This window comes from Oncorhynchus kisutch, linkage group LG5 (assembly GCF_002021735.2).
Source record: "Oncorhynchus kisutch isolate 150728-3 linkage group LG5, Okis_V2, whole genome shotgun sequence".
In the NCBI taxonomy this organism is placed as follows: domain Eukaryota; kingdom Metazoa; phylum Chordata; class Actinopteri; order Salmoniformes; family Salmonidae; genus Oncorhynchus; species Oncorhynchus kisutch.
Window position 1 is genome coordinate 1,938,673 of NC_034178.2, and position 20,014 is coordinate 1,958,686.

General features: G+C 47.9%; 2 protein-coding genes across 22 annotated transcripts in view; one reads left to right on the forward strand and one right to left on the reverse strand.

Moving 5' to 3' along the window:
• Positions 1 to 20,014, reverse strand: part of LOC109906751 (peripheral plasma membrane protein CASK) — a 45,472-nt gene that overhangs the window by 21,173 nt on the left and 4,285 nt on the right. For 20 of the 21 annotated variants that reach the window (XM_031823995.1, XM_031823990.1, XM_031823986.1 and 17 more), the window contains exons 2-5: positions 11,451 to 11,563; positions 7,988 to 8,093; positions 7,705 to 7,782; positions 6,453 to 6,525 (exon numbers count right to left, since the gene is read on the reverse strand). In XM_031823995.1, the coding sequence (XP_031679855.1) occupies positions 6,453 to 6,525; positions 7,705 to 7,782; positions 7,988 to 8,093; positions 11,451 to 11,563 (370 nt within the window). Of the gene's footprint in view, positions 1 to 6,452; positions 6,526 to 7,704; positions 7,783 to 7,987; positions 8,094 to 11,450; positions 11,564 to 11,671; positions 11,959 to 20,014 lie in introns of those variants that run through there. The other variant, XM_031824001.1, reaches the window with a different exon arrangement.
• LOC116374139 (probable G-protein coupled receptor 34) lies at positions 1,057 to 5,727 on the forward strand. The gene is made up of 2 exons (XM_031824002.1): positions 1,057 to 1,838; positions 2,252 to 5,727. The coding sequence occupies exon 2, from the start codon at positions 2,296 to 2,298 to the stop codon at positions 3,574 to 3,576; it is 1,281 nt and encodes a 426-aa protein (XP_031679862.1). The 5' UTR covers positions 1,057 to 1,838; positions 2,252 to 2,295; the 3' UTR covers positions 3,577 to 5,727.

Consider the following 20,014-nt stretch of genomic DNA (forward strand, 5'->3'; position numbering starts at 1 on the left):
GGAGAAAGGAGGACGACGACACTGGACAGATAGAGAGAACACCAGAGAAAGGAAGAGGAGAGGAGAAAGGAGGACGACGACACTGGACAGATAGAGAGAACACCAGAGAAAGGAGGAGGAGAGGAGAAAGGAGAACGACGACACTGCACAGATAGAGAGAACACCAGAGAAAGGAAGAGGAGAGGAGAAAGGAGAACGACGACACTGGACAGATAGAGAGAACACCAGAGAAAGGAGGAGGAGAGGAGAAAGGAGAACGACGACACTGCACAGATAGAGAGAACACCAGAGAAAGGAGGAGGAGAGGAGAAAGGAGAACGACGACACTGGACAGATAGAGAGAACACCAGAGAAAGGAGGATGACGACACTGGACAGATAGAGAGAACACCAGAGAAAGGAAGAGGAGAGGAGAAAGGAGGAGGACACTGGACAGATAGAGAACACCAGAGAAAGGAGGAGGAGAGGAGAAAGGAGGAGGACGACACTGGACAGATAGAGAGAACACCAGAGAAAGGAGGAGGAGAGGAGAAAGGAGGAGGACACTGGACAGATAGAGAGAACACCAGAGAAAGGAGGAGGACGACACTGGACAGATAGAGAGAACACCAGAGAAAGGAGGAGGAGAGGAGAAAGGAGGACGACACTGGACAGATAGAGAGAACACCAGAGAAAGGAAGAGGAGAGGAGAAAGGAGGAGGACACTGGACAGATAGAACACCAGAGAAAGGAAGAGGAGAGGAGAAAGGAGGACGACACTGGACAGACAGATAGAACACCAGAGAAAGGAGGAGGAGAGGAGAAAGGAGGAGGACACTGGACAGATAGAGAGAACACCAGAGAAAGGAAGAGGAGAGGAGAAAGGAGGACGACGACACTGGACAGATAGAGAGAACACCAGAGAAAGGAGGAGGAGAGGAGAAAGGAGGACGACGACACTGGACAGATAGAGAGAACACCAGAGAAAGGAAGAGGAGAGGAGAAAGGAGGAGGACGACACTGGACAGATAGAGAGAACACCAGAGAAAGGAGGAGGAGAGGAAACAGGAGAACATGGAGAGAAGAAGAGGTGGAGGATGAGGAGCAGAGCGCAGCGCTGGAGTACGTGATAGTCAGGGTGTGTGGTCTCACAGCGTTGAGGTACGTGACAGTCAGGGTATGTGGTCTCACAGCGTTGAGGTACGTGACAGTCAGGGTATGTGGTCTCACAGCGTTGGAGTACGTGATAGTCAGGGTATGTGGTCTCACAGCGTTGGAGTACGTGATAGTCAGGGTATGTGGTCTCACAGCGCTGGGAGTATGTGACAGTCAGGGTAAGTGGTCTAACAGCGTTGGGAGTACGTGACAGTCAGGGTATGTGGTCTCACAGCGCTGGGAGTACGTGACAGTCAGGGTGTGTCGTCTCACAGCACTGGTTTCCTGCCCTACTCTGCACTTCACTTCACACTGAAGGGGCAGGATAGGGTCTGTGGTCTGAGGGTTCTGACGGCTACTAACAGCTGACAAGGAGTGGTTGGGGGAGGCGTGAGAGAAGAACATCTCGAGGCACAGAGAGAGAGGACCAGAGAGAGGAAGAGAGAGGAGGAAAGAGAGCGAGAGAGTGAGAGAAGGGAAGAGAGCTCAGAGTAACAGACTCATACTTTTGAGCAAAAAAGACAAAGAAAGAGAAAAGTGTATAGGAGAGTAACCAGAGAAGTCCCAACACGATCCCACTGAACCTGACAACCAAGGGACAGTAGGACCAGGGGCTGTTAAAGGATATGTAACGACACCCACATTCTGGACAGTGGACAGTCAAACTACAGCTGCAGAGTCTCTGACATGGAGGGAATCTGGATGGTGAGTGAGATCCTGTCTTAATAAAGACATCAGTGAACCTGTGTGTGTGAATCTGTGAAAACCACAAGGTAGACCATGTTGTTTACTAGGTGGTGAATTCAAGATAGGTCATAGGTACAACACAATAATTGCACTTAAAGTAGTGGTTGATTTTTCATTACTTCTTTTCCTGCTACAGAGGAGTTACTTGAAATACAACATTGTGAAAGGGAAGTGGTAAATGTGGTGACATTCAAAAATAGATTAGTTCTTTGAGTGCTTTTACAGTGTTTTTTCAATGAAAACTGCCAAAGTCCCTTCCTGTTAACAGCCCACTTTTTTGTTAATGCATTGACATCTCTCTCCGTTTTTCATCCTTATCAATAAAAAACATCTCTCCACCCCCCGCCTCTCCCTCCCTCTATCTCCCACAGCACTGAAGATCTGCTGGGCCTAAAGACACCCCAGCTTCAACACAATGCCCACTCTTCCCAACACCTCTTTACCCCTGTCCTCCTCTTCCTTCCCCCTCTCCAATGCCACCTATCCGCCCTTTACCACCTCCTCTCCCAACACCTCTTTACCCCTGTCCTCCTCTTCCTTCCCCCTCTCCAATGCCACCTATCCGCCCTTTACCTCCTCCTCTCCAAACCAGACCCTATGTAATCTAGATGACGGTACCCTGCGCCTCCCCCTGGTCTTCTTCTACTCCATCTTCTTCCTCCTGGGTCTGGTAGGTAATCTCCTGGCCCTGTGGGTCTTCGTCTTCCTCCACTCCAGGAGGAACTCTGTCCGGGTGTTCCTCATCAACGTGGCCATAGCTGACCTGGTGCTCCTGGTCTGCCTTCCCTTCAGAGTCCTCTACCATGCTAACGGCAACCGCTGGGTCCTCAGCCCCCTGGTCTGTAAAGTGGTGGGCAACCTCTTCTACATGAACATGTACATCAGTATCACTCTGCTGGGGTTCATTAGTCTGGATAGGTATGTGAAGCTGAAGGGGCGGGGCGGAGCGGGGAGGGGCCTGGCCAGGAGGCTGAGAGGTGGGGGATGGAGCTGGGTGGCGTGCAGGGCGCTCTGGGGGCTGTCCCTGGCGGCGGCCGTGCCCATGATCGCCATGTCGGAGGGAAACGAGGAACCTGGGAAGTGTTTCCAGTATAAGCAGCGGCGTGGGGCGAAGGGGAAGGCTTACTTCAACATGGCTCTGGTGCTGCTGTTCTGGGGGGTGTTCTGCCTGCTGGTGGTCTCCTATGGGAAGATAGCCATGCGCCTCCTCAAGGTGTCCAGGGATAAACCTGACCTCCCCAATGCCCACCGCTACGGTAGCGCCGCCAGGAAGTCCTTCTTCGTGCTCTTCCTGTTCACCGTCTGCTTCGGGCCCTACCATGCCTTCCGCCCATTCTACATCCTCTCCCAGCTCAGCCAATCCCCATCCTGCGATTACTTGCGCCTGGTGGACAGGACCAATGAGGTCATGTTGTTGTTCTCCGCCTTCAACGCCGTCCTGGACCCTGTGATGTACTTCCTGTTGTCGGGCTCGGTGCGCAAGGCCGCCGTGAAAGCCCTTGGACAGAGCCTCGGCAACCGGCTCCACTTCCTTAACGACGGAACATCCAACAGCTCGGTATCAGAGTTCAGACGGACCTCTCTGTCCGTCACCTCCCCCAACACCGTCATTAACCCCTCCCATGAGCCCAGGACCAGCCTCTGTCTGATTAGCCCCACCCTCCACCCTGGCACAGCCATAGTGGCAAAGCAGTGAATTTACAGACCTCATTGTTTAACTTCATGGACTTTAGCTCTATTTACATTATAATGTATACCATGTACTCAACAACTGATGCATGTGACAAGGGCCAATTTCTTGAACTAGACTCAGTTTCCAAGAATGGACCTGACCAGATGTCCTGAATCAAAGTGCTTTACACTCCCGTTCAAAAGGTCAGGGTCACTTAGAAATGTCCTTGTTCTCGAAAGAAAAGCACATTTTTTGTCCATTAAAATAACATCAAATAGATCAGAAATAGAGTGTAAACATTGTTAATGTTGTAAATTACTATTGTAGCTGGAAACAGCAGATTTTTTATGGAATATCTACATAGGCGTACAGAGGCACATTATCAGCGAAACCCCAGTCTCAACGCGAAACCCGTCTCGACGCAAAACCCCAGTCTCCACGGCGAAACCCCAGTCTCCACGGCGAAACCCCAGTCTCCACGGCGAAACCCCAGTCTCCACGGCGAAACCCCAGTCTCCACGGCGAAACCCCAGTCTCCACGGCGAAACCCCAGTCTCAACGCAAAACCCCAGTCTCAACGCAAAACCCCAGTCTCAACGCAAAACCCCAGTCTCAACGCAAAACCCCAGTCTCAACGCAAAACCCCAGTCTCAACGCAAAACCCCAGTCTCAACGCAAAACCCCAGTCTCAACGCAAAACCCCAGTCTCAACGCAAAACCCCAGTCTCAACGCAAAACCCCAGTCTCAACGCAAAACACCAGTCTCAACGCAAAACCCCAGTCTCAACGCAAAACCCCAGTCTCAACGCAAAACCCCAGTCTCAACGCAAAACCCCAGTCTCAACGCAAAACCCCAGTCTCAACGCAAAACCCCAGTCTCAACGCAAAACCCCAGTCTCAACGCAAAACACCAGTCTCAACGCAAAACCCCAGTCTCAACGCAAAACCCCAGTCTCAACGCAAAACCCCAGTCTCAACGCAAAACCCCAGTCTCAACGCAAAACCCCAGTCTCAACGCAAAACCCCAGTCTCAACGCAAAACCCCAGTCTCAACGCAAAACCCCAGTCTCAAACCACCCAGTCTCAACGCAAAACCCCAGTCTCAACGCAAAACCCCAGTCTCAACGCAAAACCCCAGTCTCAACGCAAAACCCCAGTCTCAACGCAAAACCCCAGTCTCAACGCAAAACCCCAGTCTCAACGCAAAACCCCAGTCTCAACGCAAAACCCCAGTCTCAACGCAAAACCCCAGTCTCAACGCAAAACCCCAGTCTCAACGCAAAACACCAGTCTCAACGCAAAACACCAGTCTCAACGCAAAACGCCAGTCTCAACGCAAAACACCAGTCTCAACGCAAAACACCAGTCTCAACGCAAAACACCAGTCTCAACGCAAAACACCAGTCAACGCAAAACACCAGTCTCAACTAGATAGAGGAACTCTGGACAGAGGAACTCTGCCTAGAAGGCCAGCATCCCGGAGTCGCCTCTTCACTGTTGACGTTGAGACTGGTGTTTTGCAGGTACTATTTAATGAAACTGCCAGTTGAGGACATGTGAGGCGTCTGTTTCTCAAACTAGACACTTGTCCTCTTGCTCAATTGTGCACCCCTTGCAAAAGGGTTTTCTAAATGATCAATTAGACTTTTAAAATGATAAACTTGGATTAGCTAACACAACGTGCCTTCAAATCAATATTTATTGGTCACATACACATGGTTAGCAGATGTTAATGCGAGTGTAGCGAAATGCTTGTGCTTCTAGTTCCGACTGTGCAGCTATATCTAACATCTACATGTGAGAAAAGTAATGTAGAGTATGTAAACATTATATAAAGTGGAACACAGGAGTGCTGGTTGCTGATAATGGGACTCTGTACGTCTATGTAGATATTCCTTTCTTTTTTAAATCAGCAGTTTCCAGATACAATAGTCATTTAGAACATTAATAATGTCTACACGGTATTTCTGATCAATTTGATGTTATTTGAAATGGACAAAAAAAATTGCTTTTCTTTAAAAACAAGGACATTTCTAAGGGACCCCATACTTTTGAATGGTAGTGTAAATGCCTGTGTCTGTCTGTTAACTAATATTGTCAATAGTATGTGACACAATCATATCTGATATAACACTGTACAAAGCAAATAAATATATACGATTTAAGCTCACATGTATATATGTCGCCTTGGTGTGAAAACTGAATGGCTGATAAGCATCACATAGTCCCCTCTATTGGTGGTATTAGGTACTACCACTACAGCAGTCTACTACACACCTGCACCATGACACACACAAGCACACACACACACTTCTTACAACCCAAATCACAAGTATTCAAACAGACAAATACACACTTAACAAGCAAAAACACATCTTTCATTAAACACGACATACAGTCGACACAGGGGGAAGGTGTAACTTTGTGTAAACACACAAACAGACTGACTTACTGACATTGGTATTAACACACACGCAAAAGCTCCCCTTATCCCCTCTGGGAGTCACCAAATGTGTCTGTTTGTGGGCAGGGCTCGCCCCATCTGGTCTGGCATTGTGGCCTACTGTATGTTAGAGAGGTAATCCTATAGTAATCACTGAAGCCGTGCTGTCTGGCCTGTCAAACAGGGTTTCAGCAGGGTTTCTCCTTACACTAAACACTAATCCAGCCCCAGCTTAACTCACCTTCATTACTAGTTAGCCTACTACTACTACAACCCAATGGGCTAAGCTGATGGGTCAGTTATCGTTGGGTTAGTCGATATACACTCAATACGAGGAGACAGACGGTGGATAGCCAAAGGTTACTTCATTCTGTTTGAAATCAATAGATGCCATTGACAACAGTGCTGTTTAGATAAGGGGGAAGTGGGACTGGAGATCTGGGGTAGGGGAGCTTACCTTCACGTCACGGTGAATCACGTTGTTGTCATGGCAATACCGCAGCGCCTCCAAGATCTGTCTCATATAGTGACTAAAAGACAAGAATGAAGAGGAAGGGGGGAGAGAGAGAATGAAGAGGAAGGGGGGAGAGAGAGAATGAAGAGGAAGGGGGAGAGAGAGAATGAAGAGGAAGGGGGAGAGAGAGAATGAAGAGGAAGGGGGGAGAGAGAGAATGAAGAGGAAGGGGGGAGAGAGAGAATGAAGAGGAAGGGGGAGAGAGAGAATGAAGAGGAAGGGGGGAGAGAGAGAATGAGAGGAAGGGGGGAGAGAGAGAATGAAGAGGAAGGGGGGAGAGAGAGAATGAAGAGGAAGGGGAGAGAGAGAATGAAGAGGAAGGGGGAGAGAGAGAATGAAGAGGAAGGGGGAGAGAGAATGAAGAGAAAGGGGAGAGAGAATGAAGAGAAAGGGGAGAGAAAGAATGAAGAGAGGGGAGGAGAGAGAGAGAGAATGAAGAGAAACGGGAGGAGAGAGAGAATGAAGAGAAACGGGGGGAGAGAGAGAATGAAGAGAAACGGGGCGAGAGAGAATGAAGAGAAACGGGGCGAGAAGAGAGAATGAAGAGAAACGGGGCGAGAGAGAGAATGAAGAGAAACGGGGCGAGAGAGAGAATGAAGAGAAACGGGGCGAGAGAGAGAATGAAGAGAAACGGGGCGAGAGAGAGAATGAAGAGAAACGGGGCGAGAGAGAGAATGAAGAGAAACGGGGCGAGAGAGAATGAAGAGAAACGGGGCGAGAGAGAATGAAGAGAAAGGGGAGAGAGAATGAAGAGAAAGGGGAGAGAGAATGAAGAGAAAGGGGAGAGAGAATGAAGAGAAACGGGGGGAGAGAGAATGAAGAGAAACGGGGGGAGAGAGAGAGAATGAAGAGAAACGGGGGAAAGAGAGAATGAAGAGAAACGGGGGGAGAGAGAGAATGAAGTGGAAGGGGGAGAGAGAGAATGAAGAGAAAGGGGAGAGAGAGAATGAAGAGAAAGGGGAGAGTGAGGGAATTAGCAATGCCACTACTTCTTAGAGAGCTCCTTCTAAAAGCACTTCATTACAGGCATGTAGAGTCCCCAAGGTTCTCATCGTCCCACCACTGAATACAAGGCCACTTACTTCAAATGATGCCTTGGTTGAAAATGTCAATGTGACGTGCGTGTAACTGGCTACGGCTAAGTCAGCTCGAGAGGCAGAGAGGAAATAAGGGAACCTAAGAGTCAAGCTTTTACCTGGCTACAGCTTCACTGTAGACAAAACCAGCATCCGCCCGCTTCACAGTCTCAAAACACAGGTCAGCTGTATCCATACTATGTCAGAGAGGTAGAAATCGCATAAAACAAAACTTTATTGAATTTGGATTACACCGTTAGTACAGAAAGTCAATAGGGAGGGACCATTCTAGAATATCAAGTTAAATCTAGAACAGAAATTCTAGAATTTAGTCCATTCTAGAATAGAAAGTCAATAGGTGACTATTCAAGAAACAAAATGTCCGAAACACAACCAACTTACAACTCAAAGACCATGTAGAGCATGCCATCTGAGCTGTAGGTTTCTAGTAGCTCTACGATGTGAGGGTGCTTCAGCATGTGACAGATACTGGCCTCTCTCTTCAGATCTGTGGAGGAAACAGGAGAGATAAGAGATGGAAACCATTTCTTCAGTATTGAGATGCATCCGTTTGTCCTCATTTCCCCTTTTCAACACACTCTTCCTCTCCTCCTCATCTTGCCCCATAGCTTATAGGTGTGTGCCCTCCCTCTCTTTCTCCTGACCTCTCCACCGCGCTGACCCAGGTGGCAGACTCCAGTCGGAGCGCAGGAGGGAGGTTAAGAGAAGAGGAAACACCTCCGGTTCGTGTTAGTTTTTCCCTTCCCTCTCTTCCCCAACCACATAAACATCAAAGGAGATTAACATAGAGGGAAGCACGTGTGCAGGCAGGGAGAGGCTTGACTGCAGCGCGGGAAGCACACACAAGGAAGTAGCAAAGAGCGAAGAACACAGTACACACACACTGAAGAGGGGCAAAATAGTTGAAAAAGCATTGGGAGGGAAAGTGAAGCTGTGGGAGCTCATGTGGCACTAGAGGCGTCGTCTGGAGTTAGACCCAGTCAGACACACTGCACTGTTGTCCTCCTCTGTTCTGCAGTTCACATCACCCTATACAGACCTAATTTACACACTCCCCCCCCAGTCTACTGGTCTGCAGTTCACATCACCCTATACAGACCTCGTTTACACACTCCCCCCCCCCCCCAGTCTACTGGTCTGCAGTTCACATCACCCTATACAGACCTCATTTACACACTCCCCCCCAGTCTACTGGTCTGCAGTTCACATCACCCTATGCAGACCTCATTTACACACTCCCCCCCCCCCCCCAGTCTACTGGTCTGCAGTTCACATCACCCTATACAGACCTCATTTACACACTCCCCCCCCAGTCTACTGGTCTGCAGTTCACATCACCCTATACAGACCTCATTTACACACTCCCCCCCCAGTCTACTGGTCTGCAGTTCACATCACCCTATACAGACCTCATTTACACACTCCCCCCCCCCAGTCTACTGGTCTGCAGAGACTACAAACGTGTGTGCGGTGTTGTGACGGGCCTAACTCATGACGTAAGACCCAGAGACAGAGTCCTTATTCTCTCACTATCTCTGTGTTGAGTCTCTCTCTCTGCATTCCTCGATTTCTGTCTCTCTCTCTCACACACAGAAGACCAAGAGTACGAGTCAGAGAGAGAAAAACAGAACAGATGATACATGGTAGTAACTGAGGGGGGTATAGTCTAACAGTATGGATTTAGTGGATAGCGTAGCAGGATAGATGTGCTCTCTACACGCACTCATCACTGTTCAATGAAGCCCAGTCTGCTTGCTAACTCAAAATGTCACTGCTCACAATTAACACGACTGGTTTCTGTGAGTTTCTGTAAAACTACAGCAGGAGGGGAGGGAGAGGTTAGTTTCATCGGGGGTCCAACTGTCTTTTCTGCCAGCGCTGTGGGGTTTTAAATGAAAGTGACATTTACGAGTTCCAACCAGCCCAACTCTACAGCCAGAAATCAATCTCTCAGCATTCAAACACACTGGAGGTCCTCTCCCTCTCTGTTGCTATACTTCTAACTCTCTTTCTCCCTCTCTCTTCTTCTCCCTCTCTGTTGCTCTACTTCTAACTATCTTTCTCCCTCTCTCTTCTTCTCCCTCTGTTGCTCTACTTCTAACTCTTTCTCTCCCTCTTCTTCTTCTCCCTCTCTCTTTCTCCCTCTTCTTCTCACTCTCTGTTGCTCTACTTCTAAACTCTCTTTCTCTCCCTCTCTTCTTCTCCCTCTCTGTTGCTCTACTTCTAAACTCTCTTTCTCCCCCTCTTCTTCTTCTCCCTCTCTGTTGCTCTACTTCTAACTATCTTTCTCCCTCTCTCTTCTTCTCCCTCTGTTGCTCTACTTCTAACTCTTTCTCTCCCTCTTCTTCTTCTCCCTCTCTCTTTCTCCCTCTTCTTCTCCCTCTCTGTTGCTCTACTTCTAAACTCTCTTTCTCTCCCTCTCTTCTTCTCCCTCTCTGTTGCTCTACTTCTAAACTCTCTTTCTCGCCCTATCTTCTTCTCCCTCTCTTCTTCTCCCTCGGTTGCACTACTTCTAAATCCTTCTCCCCATCTCTTCTTCTCTCTCTCTGTTGCTCTACTTCGAACTCTCTTTCTCCCTCTTCATCTCCATCTCTGTTGCTCTACTTCTAACTCCTCTTCTCCCTCTCTGTTGCTCTACTTCTAACTCTCTTTCTCCCCCTCTTCTTCTTCTCCCTCTCTCTTTCTCCCTCTCTTCTCCCTCTCTTCTCCCTCTGTTGCTCTACTTCTAACTCTCTTTCTCCCTCTTCTTCTCCCTCTCTGTTGCTCTACTTCTAACTCTCTTTCTCCCTCTCTGTTGCTCTACTTCTAACTCTCTTTCTCCCTCTTCTTCTCCCTCTCTGTTGCTCTACTTCTAACTCTCTTTCTCCCTCTCTGTTGCTCTACTTCTAACTCTCTTTCTCCCTCTTCTTCTCCCTCTCTGTTGTTCTACTTCTAACTCTTTCTCCCCCTCTTCTTCTTCTCCCCCTCTCTTTCTCCCTCTCTTCTTCTCCCTCTTCTTCTCCCTCTCTGTTGCTCTACTTCTAACTCTCTTTCTCCCCCTCTTCTTCTTCTTCTCCCTCTCTTCTTCTCCCTCTCTGATTAGCAGGTATTCTTTCCCTCTATTAGTTTACTAGGTTCTTCCAGACCCTATATCAGTTTACTAGGTTCTTCCAGACCCTATATCAGTTTACTAGGTTCTTCCAGAGCCAGACTCTATATCAGTGTATTAGGTTCTTCCAGAGCCAGACTCTATATCAGTTTATTAGGTTCTTCCAGACCCTATATCAGTTTACTAGGTTCTTCCAGACCCTATATCAGTTTACTAGGTTCTTCCAGAGCCAGACTCTATATCAGTTTATTAGGTTCTTCCAGACCCTATATCAGTTTACTAGGTTATTCCAGATCCAGACCCTATATCAGTTTATTAAGTTCTTCCAGACTCGATATCAGTTTATTAGGTTCTCCAGACCCTATATCAGTTTATTAGGTTCTTCCAGACTCTATATCAGTTTACTAGGTTCTTCCAGACTCTACATCAGTTTATTAGGTTCTTCCAGACTCTATATCAGTTTACTAGGTTATTCCAGAGCCAGACTCTATATCAGTTTACTCAACAATCCCTCTTTATTACGCTATCAATATTTTCACACACAATTCTGTCTTTCCATTCCCTTATGATGCTGTCCTTGGCCCAGCTCTGACCGGAGCATCACAGATGGCACACCATGAACGCCAAAACCCAGGGCACTGCCACCACAATGTGACACACACACACAGAACAGCATGACACGGCAGGAAACTGCATGGAAAGTTAGTATGCATCAGCGCTTTACCCACACAGCGCATGAGTGTGACTCTTCCTTACCCTCTGTGCTGAGGCCAGGGCTGGAGGTGAAACTGGCCACATCTACGATCTTCACTGCAAACTGCTGCCCTGTGTCCCTGTTGATACAGCGCCTCACCACACTGAAGGGACCCCTGGAAGACAGAAAACACAGTGGGTTAGTCACGTTTCTCACACACACAAGTGCCTTGGGAATAGGGGGAAGGGGTCGATTTGGAATTCATTCTTGGATTATCTGGCACCTTTACATTCTCTCTGTTCTTCCCTGTTGGCCTTCAGTCATCACAGAGCAGTAACAATAACCCAACAGCCCTGGATATGATGGAGCCTAATGCTGGAGATGGAGCAGCTAGCGACGTAGCCTAGCCTCCTCTCCTCCGCCTGGGGAATTACAGAGCAGTGGTGAGCACAGCTGTGAAGACGAAAATAAAAGCCCCATTTCAGAGGCCTCGAGGTAGGGAGAACAAGCATTGTTGACAGGGGCCTTGGACCAGGGTGGTGGGTTGAGGATATGATCATGCAGGGAAGTGTACTGGGCAAGGGTGTAATTCCCAAAGGGACTGTGGGGCACACACACACACACACAAAAATACAGAAAACAGTAGTAGAGGAAATAAACCTAGACCAAACACACACATTCACACATTTGTGCACACACTTAAGACAAAGGCGCAAGCCGAAAAACAACCACTGGTTCACCTCCACCTAGCTCCTTCCAAAAGGAGTAACACTGCTTCCCTTCCCCCCATAGCTCCTTCCAAAGGAATAACACTGCTTCCCTTCCCCCCTAGCTCCTTCCAAAGGAGTAACACTGCTTCCCTTCCCCCTAGCTCCTTCCAAAGGAGTAACACTGCTTCCCTTCCCCCCATAGCTCCTTCCAAAGGAGTAACACTGCTTCCCTTCCCCCCATAGCTCCTTCCAAAGGAGTAACACTGCTTCCCTTCCCCCCATAGCTCCTTCCAAAGGAGTAACACTGCTTCCCTTCCCCCCTAGCTCCTCCCAAAGGAGTAACACTGGTTCCCTTCCCCCCCATAGCTCCTTCCAAAGGAGTAACACTGCTTCCCTTCCCCCCCATAGCTCCTTCCAAAGGAGTAACACTGCTTCCCTTCCCCCCTAGCTCCTTCCAAAGGAGTAACACTGCTTCCCTTCCCCCTAGCTCCTTCCAAAGGAGTAACACTGCTTCCCTTCCCCCCATAGCTCCTTCCAAAGGAGTAACACTGCTTCCCTTCCCCCCTAGCTCCTCCCAAAGAAGTAACACTGGTTCCCTTCCCCCCCTAGCTCCTTCCAAAGGAGTAACACTGCTTCCCTTCCCCGCATAGCTCCTTCCAAAGGAGTAACACTGCTTCCCTTCCCCCCATAGCTCCTTCCAAAGGAGTAACACTGCTTCCCTTCCCCCCATAGCTCCTTCCAAAGGAGTAACACTGCTTCCCTTCCCCCCATAGCTCCTTCCAAAGGAGTAACACTGCTTCCCTTCCCCCCATAGCTCCTTCCAAAGGAGTAACACTGCTTCCCTTCCCCCCTAGCTCCTCCCAAAGGAGTAACACTGGTTCCCTTCCCCCCCTAGTTCCTTCCAAAGGAGTAACACTGCTTCACTTCCCCCCTAGCTCCTTCCAAAGGAGTAACACTGCTTCCCTTCCCCCCCATAGCTCCTTCCAAAGGAGTAACACTGCTTCCCTTCCCCCCTAGCTCCTCCCAAAGGAGTAACACTGGTTCCCTTCCCCCCCTAGCTCCATCCAAAGGAGTAACACTGCTTCCCTTCCCCCTAGCTCCTTCCAAAGGAGTAACACTGCTTCCCTTCCCCCCATAGCTCCTTCCAAATGAGTAACACTGCTTCCCTTCCCCCCATAGCTCCTTCCAAAGGAGTAACACTGCTTCCCTTCCCCCCATAGCTCCTTCCAAAGGAGTAACACTGCTTCCCTTCCCCCCATAGCTCCTTCCAAAGGAGTAACACTGCTTCCCTTCCCCCCATAGCTCCTTCCAAAGGAGTAACACTGCTTCACTTCCCCCCTAGCTCCTTCCAAAGGAGTAACACTGGTTCCCTTCCCCCGTAGTTCCTCCCTACGGTGTTACACTGGTTCCCTTCCCCCCCTAGTTCCTCCCTACGGTGTAACACGGCTTCCTTTCCCCCTTACTCCTAAGGTGTAACACTGGTTTCCATCCCCCCTAGCTCCTCCCTAAGGTGTAACACTGGTTTCCATCCCCGCTAGCTCCTCCCTACAGTGTAACACTGGTTCCCTTCCCCCCTAGTTCCTCCCTACGGTGTAACACTGGTTTCCATCCCCGCTAGCTCCTCCCTAGTGTAACACTGGTTCCCTTCCCCCCTAGTTCATCCCTACTGTGTAACACTGGTTTCCATCCCCGCTAGCTCCTGCCTACGGTGTAACACTGGTTCCCTTCCGCATAGCTCCTTCTAAGGTGTAACACTGGTTTCCATCCCCCCTAGTTTCTCCTTATGGTGTAACACTGGTTCCCTTCCACCCTAAGCCCTCCTATGGTGTATGCAGACTGAAAGGATAGGGTACTTGTAAGCAATAAGGTGTGGGCTACACCTAGCCTTCATATGGGTTTTGATTTCATTCTACCATAGAGTTAACACCTAGGTCTGCAAACAGTGAAGTGGTATGGAATAGAGACCAGGGGATGGGTGTAGTATTGGACTGGACTAGTATTGCCCAGCCTAAATGTAAATAATACTCCCATTTTCTCCATGACACTGTGATGAGCCAAAAGCCAGGTGAACTCAGTTGGGTTTGAGGTCAATTTCATCTTAAATAAGCTCAAGAATTCAAATATCCCCACAGAAGATGATAGACTAGCTGCCCAATTTGAATTCGTGAATCAAATTGCAATTCATCTCCCTAGTTGTCAAATGTAGACTGAGTGAGTTCCAATGGAATTGACCCCGTCAAACCCCCCACCCCTGGAAGGCGCCAAGGCAAGCGATCACACGCAGGAGTGTCATTCCACGGGGAAGGACTGTGAGAAAGGAGAGAGAGTGTAGGCACGCTTTGATGACATAGACAAAGCTGTGCTCACAATATGGGCCCCCTCCCACGTTCAGCACGGTCCTGCAGTGTTAGTATTACCCGTTAGCACCTGGCCACCTTCTCACATTACCTTGGATGGGAAATAGAATGCCATTAGAGAGAAACGAGAGAGAAGGAACTGAGGTAGCCTAGTAGCCGAAGAAAGCCAATGGTCGAGACGGGTCGTGAGTAGAGGTGTGAACGTTTAAACGAAATGTGGATCCTTAACGTTTTAAAAAATCCCCAAACGGAATAATAACAGGTTTTATTTCCCACAAAATTAGAATCGCGGTGCAGCTGGCTCGCCTACTTTTTCTCTTCGCTAATGGTGCGAGTGCGTGTTCTCTCTTCGGTCTGTTGCATGTAGAATATCCTAGCCTATTCATTGTGGATAGGCCCTGCTTTACAAGAAATCGCAAAATACAGCATTCTATTGCGAGACACTGCTTTTGATTGCCGATAGATAGGCCTAGTAGAAGTTTCTGACTCCGTCTGCCTGGTGGCTGACCTGCCTATACAGTGCCCCTCCCATCTCTCTCCGTCCCTCGCTATGAAAGATGCGAGTGTTTGTTCTCACAAGTACGGCAACTAATCAGTCTTGTTTTCTGTCTACTAAATGTCACGGTATTTAACGAACTTTAAAGTACTTTATTTAGGAGTGATCTGTTCGTAGGTAGGCAGCTTGATATTATTTGATTGACAGTCCTGGTGGCCTAGTGATGGATATTAGCTGCCATTCAAAAGCACAGATCCTTTACAAATACAATTCCCGTTCAGTGGCGCTTCGAAACCATCTCCAGAGACGGTTTCGTGTCGGTATTTAAAAAGCTGTAGTGTACCCTTACATACAAACATGCCGTAGCCGAGGCGCTTTCAATGGTATATGACTGCGGTAGATATAACGTCATTGCCCGGCACTAGCGGTCATAATTGGGACCATTATTCTGCATTGTGAAATTTGTATGATTTTTCCCCCTTATCGTTTTAACGGAAAACCGATTTAAAAAACTGATGTTTAAATGGCAGTTTAACCCTTAAGCACAATTGACAATTTGTCACACTCCTAGTGAGTAGTAAGGACACATTGCCTTCCATTGAGGTAGGCTAAGAATGTGACTCATACTTAACTCTTTCGTGTCAGAGTCCGATTACAGTCCAATGATGGTGTTAAAAACAACGAGGCAGAGTTCAGGTAACTCGTCCCCGGATGCCAAAACTGTGTACACACTAATTGCACCGAAAAGCTTCTAAAATGCCAAGTGTCTGTTGAGGTAGGAAAGTGGAAGAAAACACACAGCCCTAAATATTTGCTTGGTTTAATTTACTGGTTACTTGAAGAGTACAACCTTTTGAATATTAATAGAGGGCAATTAGGATTCATCTTGCTGTACCGGAGTGCATCTGAAATTCACAGGCCGAAATACCTCTAGGATATTAAGCCAGTCTCAGTGCAGAGATTTCCACTTCTCTCCCAGACTCCAGTAGGGTAGGGGGCCTGAGGAGGAACATGGGACCCCCAAACACTCATGTAGTCAGAGCTGAACTACCAGTTAAATGCACCCAACCATCGTGCTTCTTTAACTTACACCATCCCTTTCAGAATCCGATGGGTGTTATGCAAGAGGGGAACGTATGTAGGTAGGAAAGGAGGAGTAACAAAGTCTGGAGGGCCAGGAGCCCTTAGCCAAGCAGAGACCAAATTCAATATCACCTCAGAGTCCCCTGTTCTCAAAGCAGTCAACAAACCCATCTGTAAGAATAAATCAGCCAGGCCAAACTCCCCAGAGTCCACACTCCGTGAGGAGCTGACCACACACTTCCTGAGAAATAGTGGAGACAAGAAACAACGAGAGAAGAGAAAGTTAGATGGAATGTATAATTCTGAGAAGCACCTCGGGAGGTGTGGGCAGACGGAGATTCTTGCCAGCATGCCTAGAGTCAGTTACATCATCTCATCATAATGGTGGAGGCTGGAGGGAGGGAGAACAGATCGTAGACCTGTAGATGAGGGTGTAGGCTAAACTGTCTGAATGACTGGGCCCAAGACACATGCACAGTACGGGAAAGATGGTGAAGGGTTTGTTATGTTTGTTCAGGGATAGCTTAGCCTTCGTATGTTCTATCAGTAACAAATGCACTGAGCGTTATGGTTGCTCAGAACCCATTAGAGGCTATAAAACACGCACAAATGGTAGTTAGCCTAACGTGTAGCAAGTGTGTGTATTGTATGTAGAGCTACGAATGAATTAAGAAAAACTGCAAACAAATCATTTTTAAAAATGCTTACATTTAATGAGCTCAATGCGATCCAAAGCATTAAAACGTAGGCTAGGAGTTGATGTTTAATTAGCTGAGCCAACGCGAGTCAGAGTACTGATCACTCCACCAGTTCCCAGCCATTCTGACAATATTCCAATCCTTCCTGGCTCTAATGAGTACCCCAGAGCCAGAATGAAGAGCCGCGATTCCAGTTGCACTTGTCTGCATTACTATTCCCATGCAGACAATCATTATGAGCAGAGACGGCTCAAATTACCCACGCCTCGCCCATCCCCTTCAACTGGAGCTTAAATGCCCGGCCTGAGCACGTCACTGTGTTTACTGAAATGTAACACACACAATGGGCTAATAAGTAGGATTGCATAACCTGTTTGCATGAGCTTTACTTCCCTCAGATAAGGATGCAGTGGAGAGTAAGGCCTTGTGCCATCTTTTGTTAGAATAATGTCTGAATAGGCAATGGGCCTTAGTTCACTGCTCATGTACAGGGTCTCGCCTTGACTACTGTGCTTTGTTGAATCTGTTTATTCTTATTGTGCATTTGTTTTTACCGAAATGATTCAAACTAAATTGGAAGATATAACATTTTAAAAAGGTTTGCTTCCAAAAGCCCCGGTAGGCTTCTACCAATGGTACTGCAGTAGACATATAGCTTAGCAATAGGTCTGAGTTACTCATAATGTCTACCAATGGTACTGCAGTAGACATATAGCTTAGCAATAGGTCTGAGTTACTCATAATGTCTACCAATGGTACTACAGTAGACGTATAGCTTAGCAATAGGTCTGAGTTACTCATAATGTCTACCAATGGTACTGCAGTAGACATATAGCTTAGCAATAGGTCTGAGTTACTCGTAATGTCTACCAATGGTACTACAGTAGACATATAGCTTAGCAATAGGTCTGAGTTACTCATAATGTCTACCAATGGTATTGCAGTAGACGTATAGCTTAGCAATAGGTCTGAGTTACTCATAATGTCTACCAATGGTATTGCAGTAGACATATAGCTTAGCAATAGGTCTGAGTTACTCGTAATGTCTATCAATGGTACTACAGTAGACGTATAGCTTAGCAATAGGTCTGAGTTACTCATAATGTCTACCAATGGTATTGCAGTAGACATATAGCTTAGCAATAGGTCTGAGTTACTCGTAATGTCTACCAATGGTACTACAGTAGACGTATAGCTTAGCAATAGGTCTGAGTTACTCGTAATGTCTACCAATGGTTCTGCAGTAGACGTATAGCTTAGCAATAGGTCTGAGTTACTCGTAATGTCTACCAATGGTACTGCAGTAGACATATAGCTTAGCAATAGGTCTGAGTTACTCGTAATGTCTACCAATGGTACTGCAGTAGACATATAGCTTTGCAATAGGTCTGAGTTACTCATAATGTCTACCAATGGTACTGCAGTAGACGTATAGCTTAGCAATAGGTCTGAGTTACTCATAATGTCTACCAATGGTACTGCAGTAGACATATAGCTTAGCAATAGGTCTGAGTTACTCATAATGTCTACCAATGGTACTGCAGTATACATATAGCTTAGCAATAGGTCTGAGTTACTCGTAATGTCTACCAATGGTACTGCAGTAGACATATAGCTTAGCAATAGGTCTGAGTTACTCGTAATGTCTACCAATGGTACTGCAGTAGACATATAGCTTAGCAATAGGTCTGAGTTACTCGTAATGTCTACCAATACTCTCAACAGGGTGTCCCTCCACATCTCCTTTTTACTTTCTTAAAGGAGAGGAGAGCCTGGTACTAGCTGGCTGTCAGCCAACTGTGTATGGATCCAGAGGAACTTGATTCTTACAGAGCCAGAGGGGGAAGGGTTCCATTCTGGTCGATTCAGAATGTTCTAGATAGTGAGACTGAACACCCCATTCAGCTAAGCGTACAGTAAGCTACACCTCAGAGAACAATTAACTTAGTGTAGTAGTCAACTAGCAGGTTGCAGGTCATCCTCAGAGCTTGACCCTACTGGCAATCCTCCCCACCCACCCAGTCACCTCCCACACAGTCCCCTCCCCGTCACCTCCCACACAGTCACCCACCCAGCACCTCCCACACAGTCACCCACCCCGTCACCTCCCACACAGTCACCCACCACACAGTCACCCATCCCGTCACCTCCCACAGTCACCTCCCACCCCGTCACCCACCACCCAGTCACCCATCCCGTCATCTCCCACACAGTCACCCACCACCCAGTCACCCATCCCGTCACCTCCCACACAGTCACCCACCCCGTCACCTTCCACACAGTCACCCACCCCGTCACCCACCACCCAGTCACCCATCCCGTCACCTCCCACACAGTCACCCACCCCGTCACCCCCCACCCCGTCACCCCCCACCCAGTCACCTCCCACCCAGTCACCTCCCACCCAGTCACCTCCCACCCAGTCACCCACCACACAGTCACCCACCACACAGTCACCCACCACACAGTCATCTCCCTTGACTCCTACACAAGCAGGATCAGAGAGAGGGGAGTGCAGGCAGGGACTACAATAGAAGTGTCTGTGGTGGTAGGGGATAATTGGTCTGACGTACATGTTTACAAGGGGAAAATACCAAGGGTCAACTGGTGAGTAAAGACAAGAGATGAGCATATCTAAATGGGAGCGCTCATTCTCATTCTTCAGAATGGATCCCTTTTCCTGGCAGATGCTTTAGACATGCTGTACTGGGGGTTTTCATACATTAAATGTTGTGAGATACTGAACAAGATCTGGAAGCAAGTGCTATATTTAAGCAATAAGGCCCGAGGAGGTGTGGTATATGGCCAATATACCACGGCTAAGGGCTGTTCTTATGCAGAGGTATATTGGCCATATACCACAAACCCCCGAGGTGCCATATTGCTATTATAAACTGGTTACCAACGTAATTAGAGCAGTAAAAATAAATCTTGTCATACCCGTGGTATATGGTCTGATATACCACAGCTTTCAGCCAATCAGCATTCAGGGCTCGAACCACCCAGTTTCTTAAACGAGATTAGGTAGAAATAACAGAGAGATTAAAACACTCCTCCAGCTCAGGAACTGAGCCGAAACAAAGGCTCAGTCGTCCCAAAGGCCTTCTGCCAACCCCAAACCTCCACTGTCTGCCAACCTTAGACAAATTATAGCAGAGGTGTTTGGATGTGTGTGTGTACTAGCCCGAAACTATTCCCTCATCAGCTAACACAAACACCTGCATATGTCGCTGGTTGACATGTCTATTTACACCGTTTCAGCCGCTGTCGGTAGCATGTCAC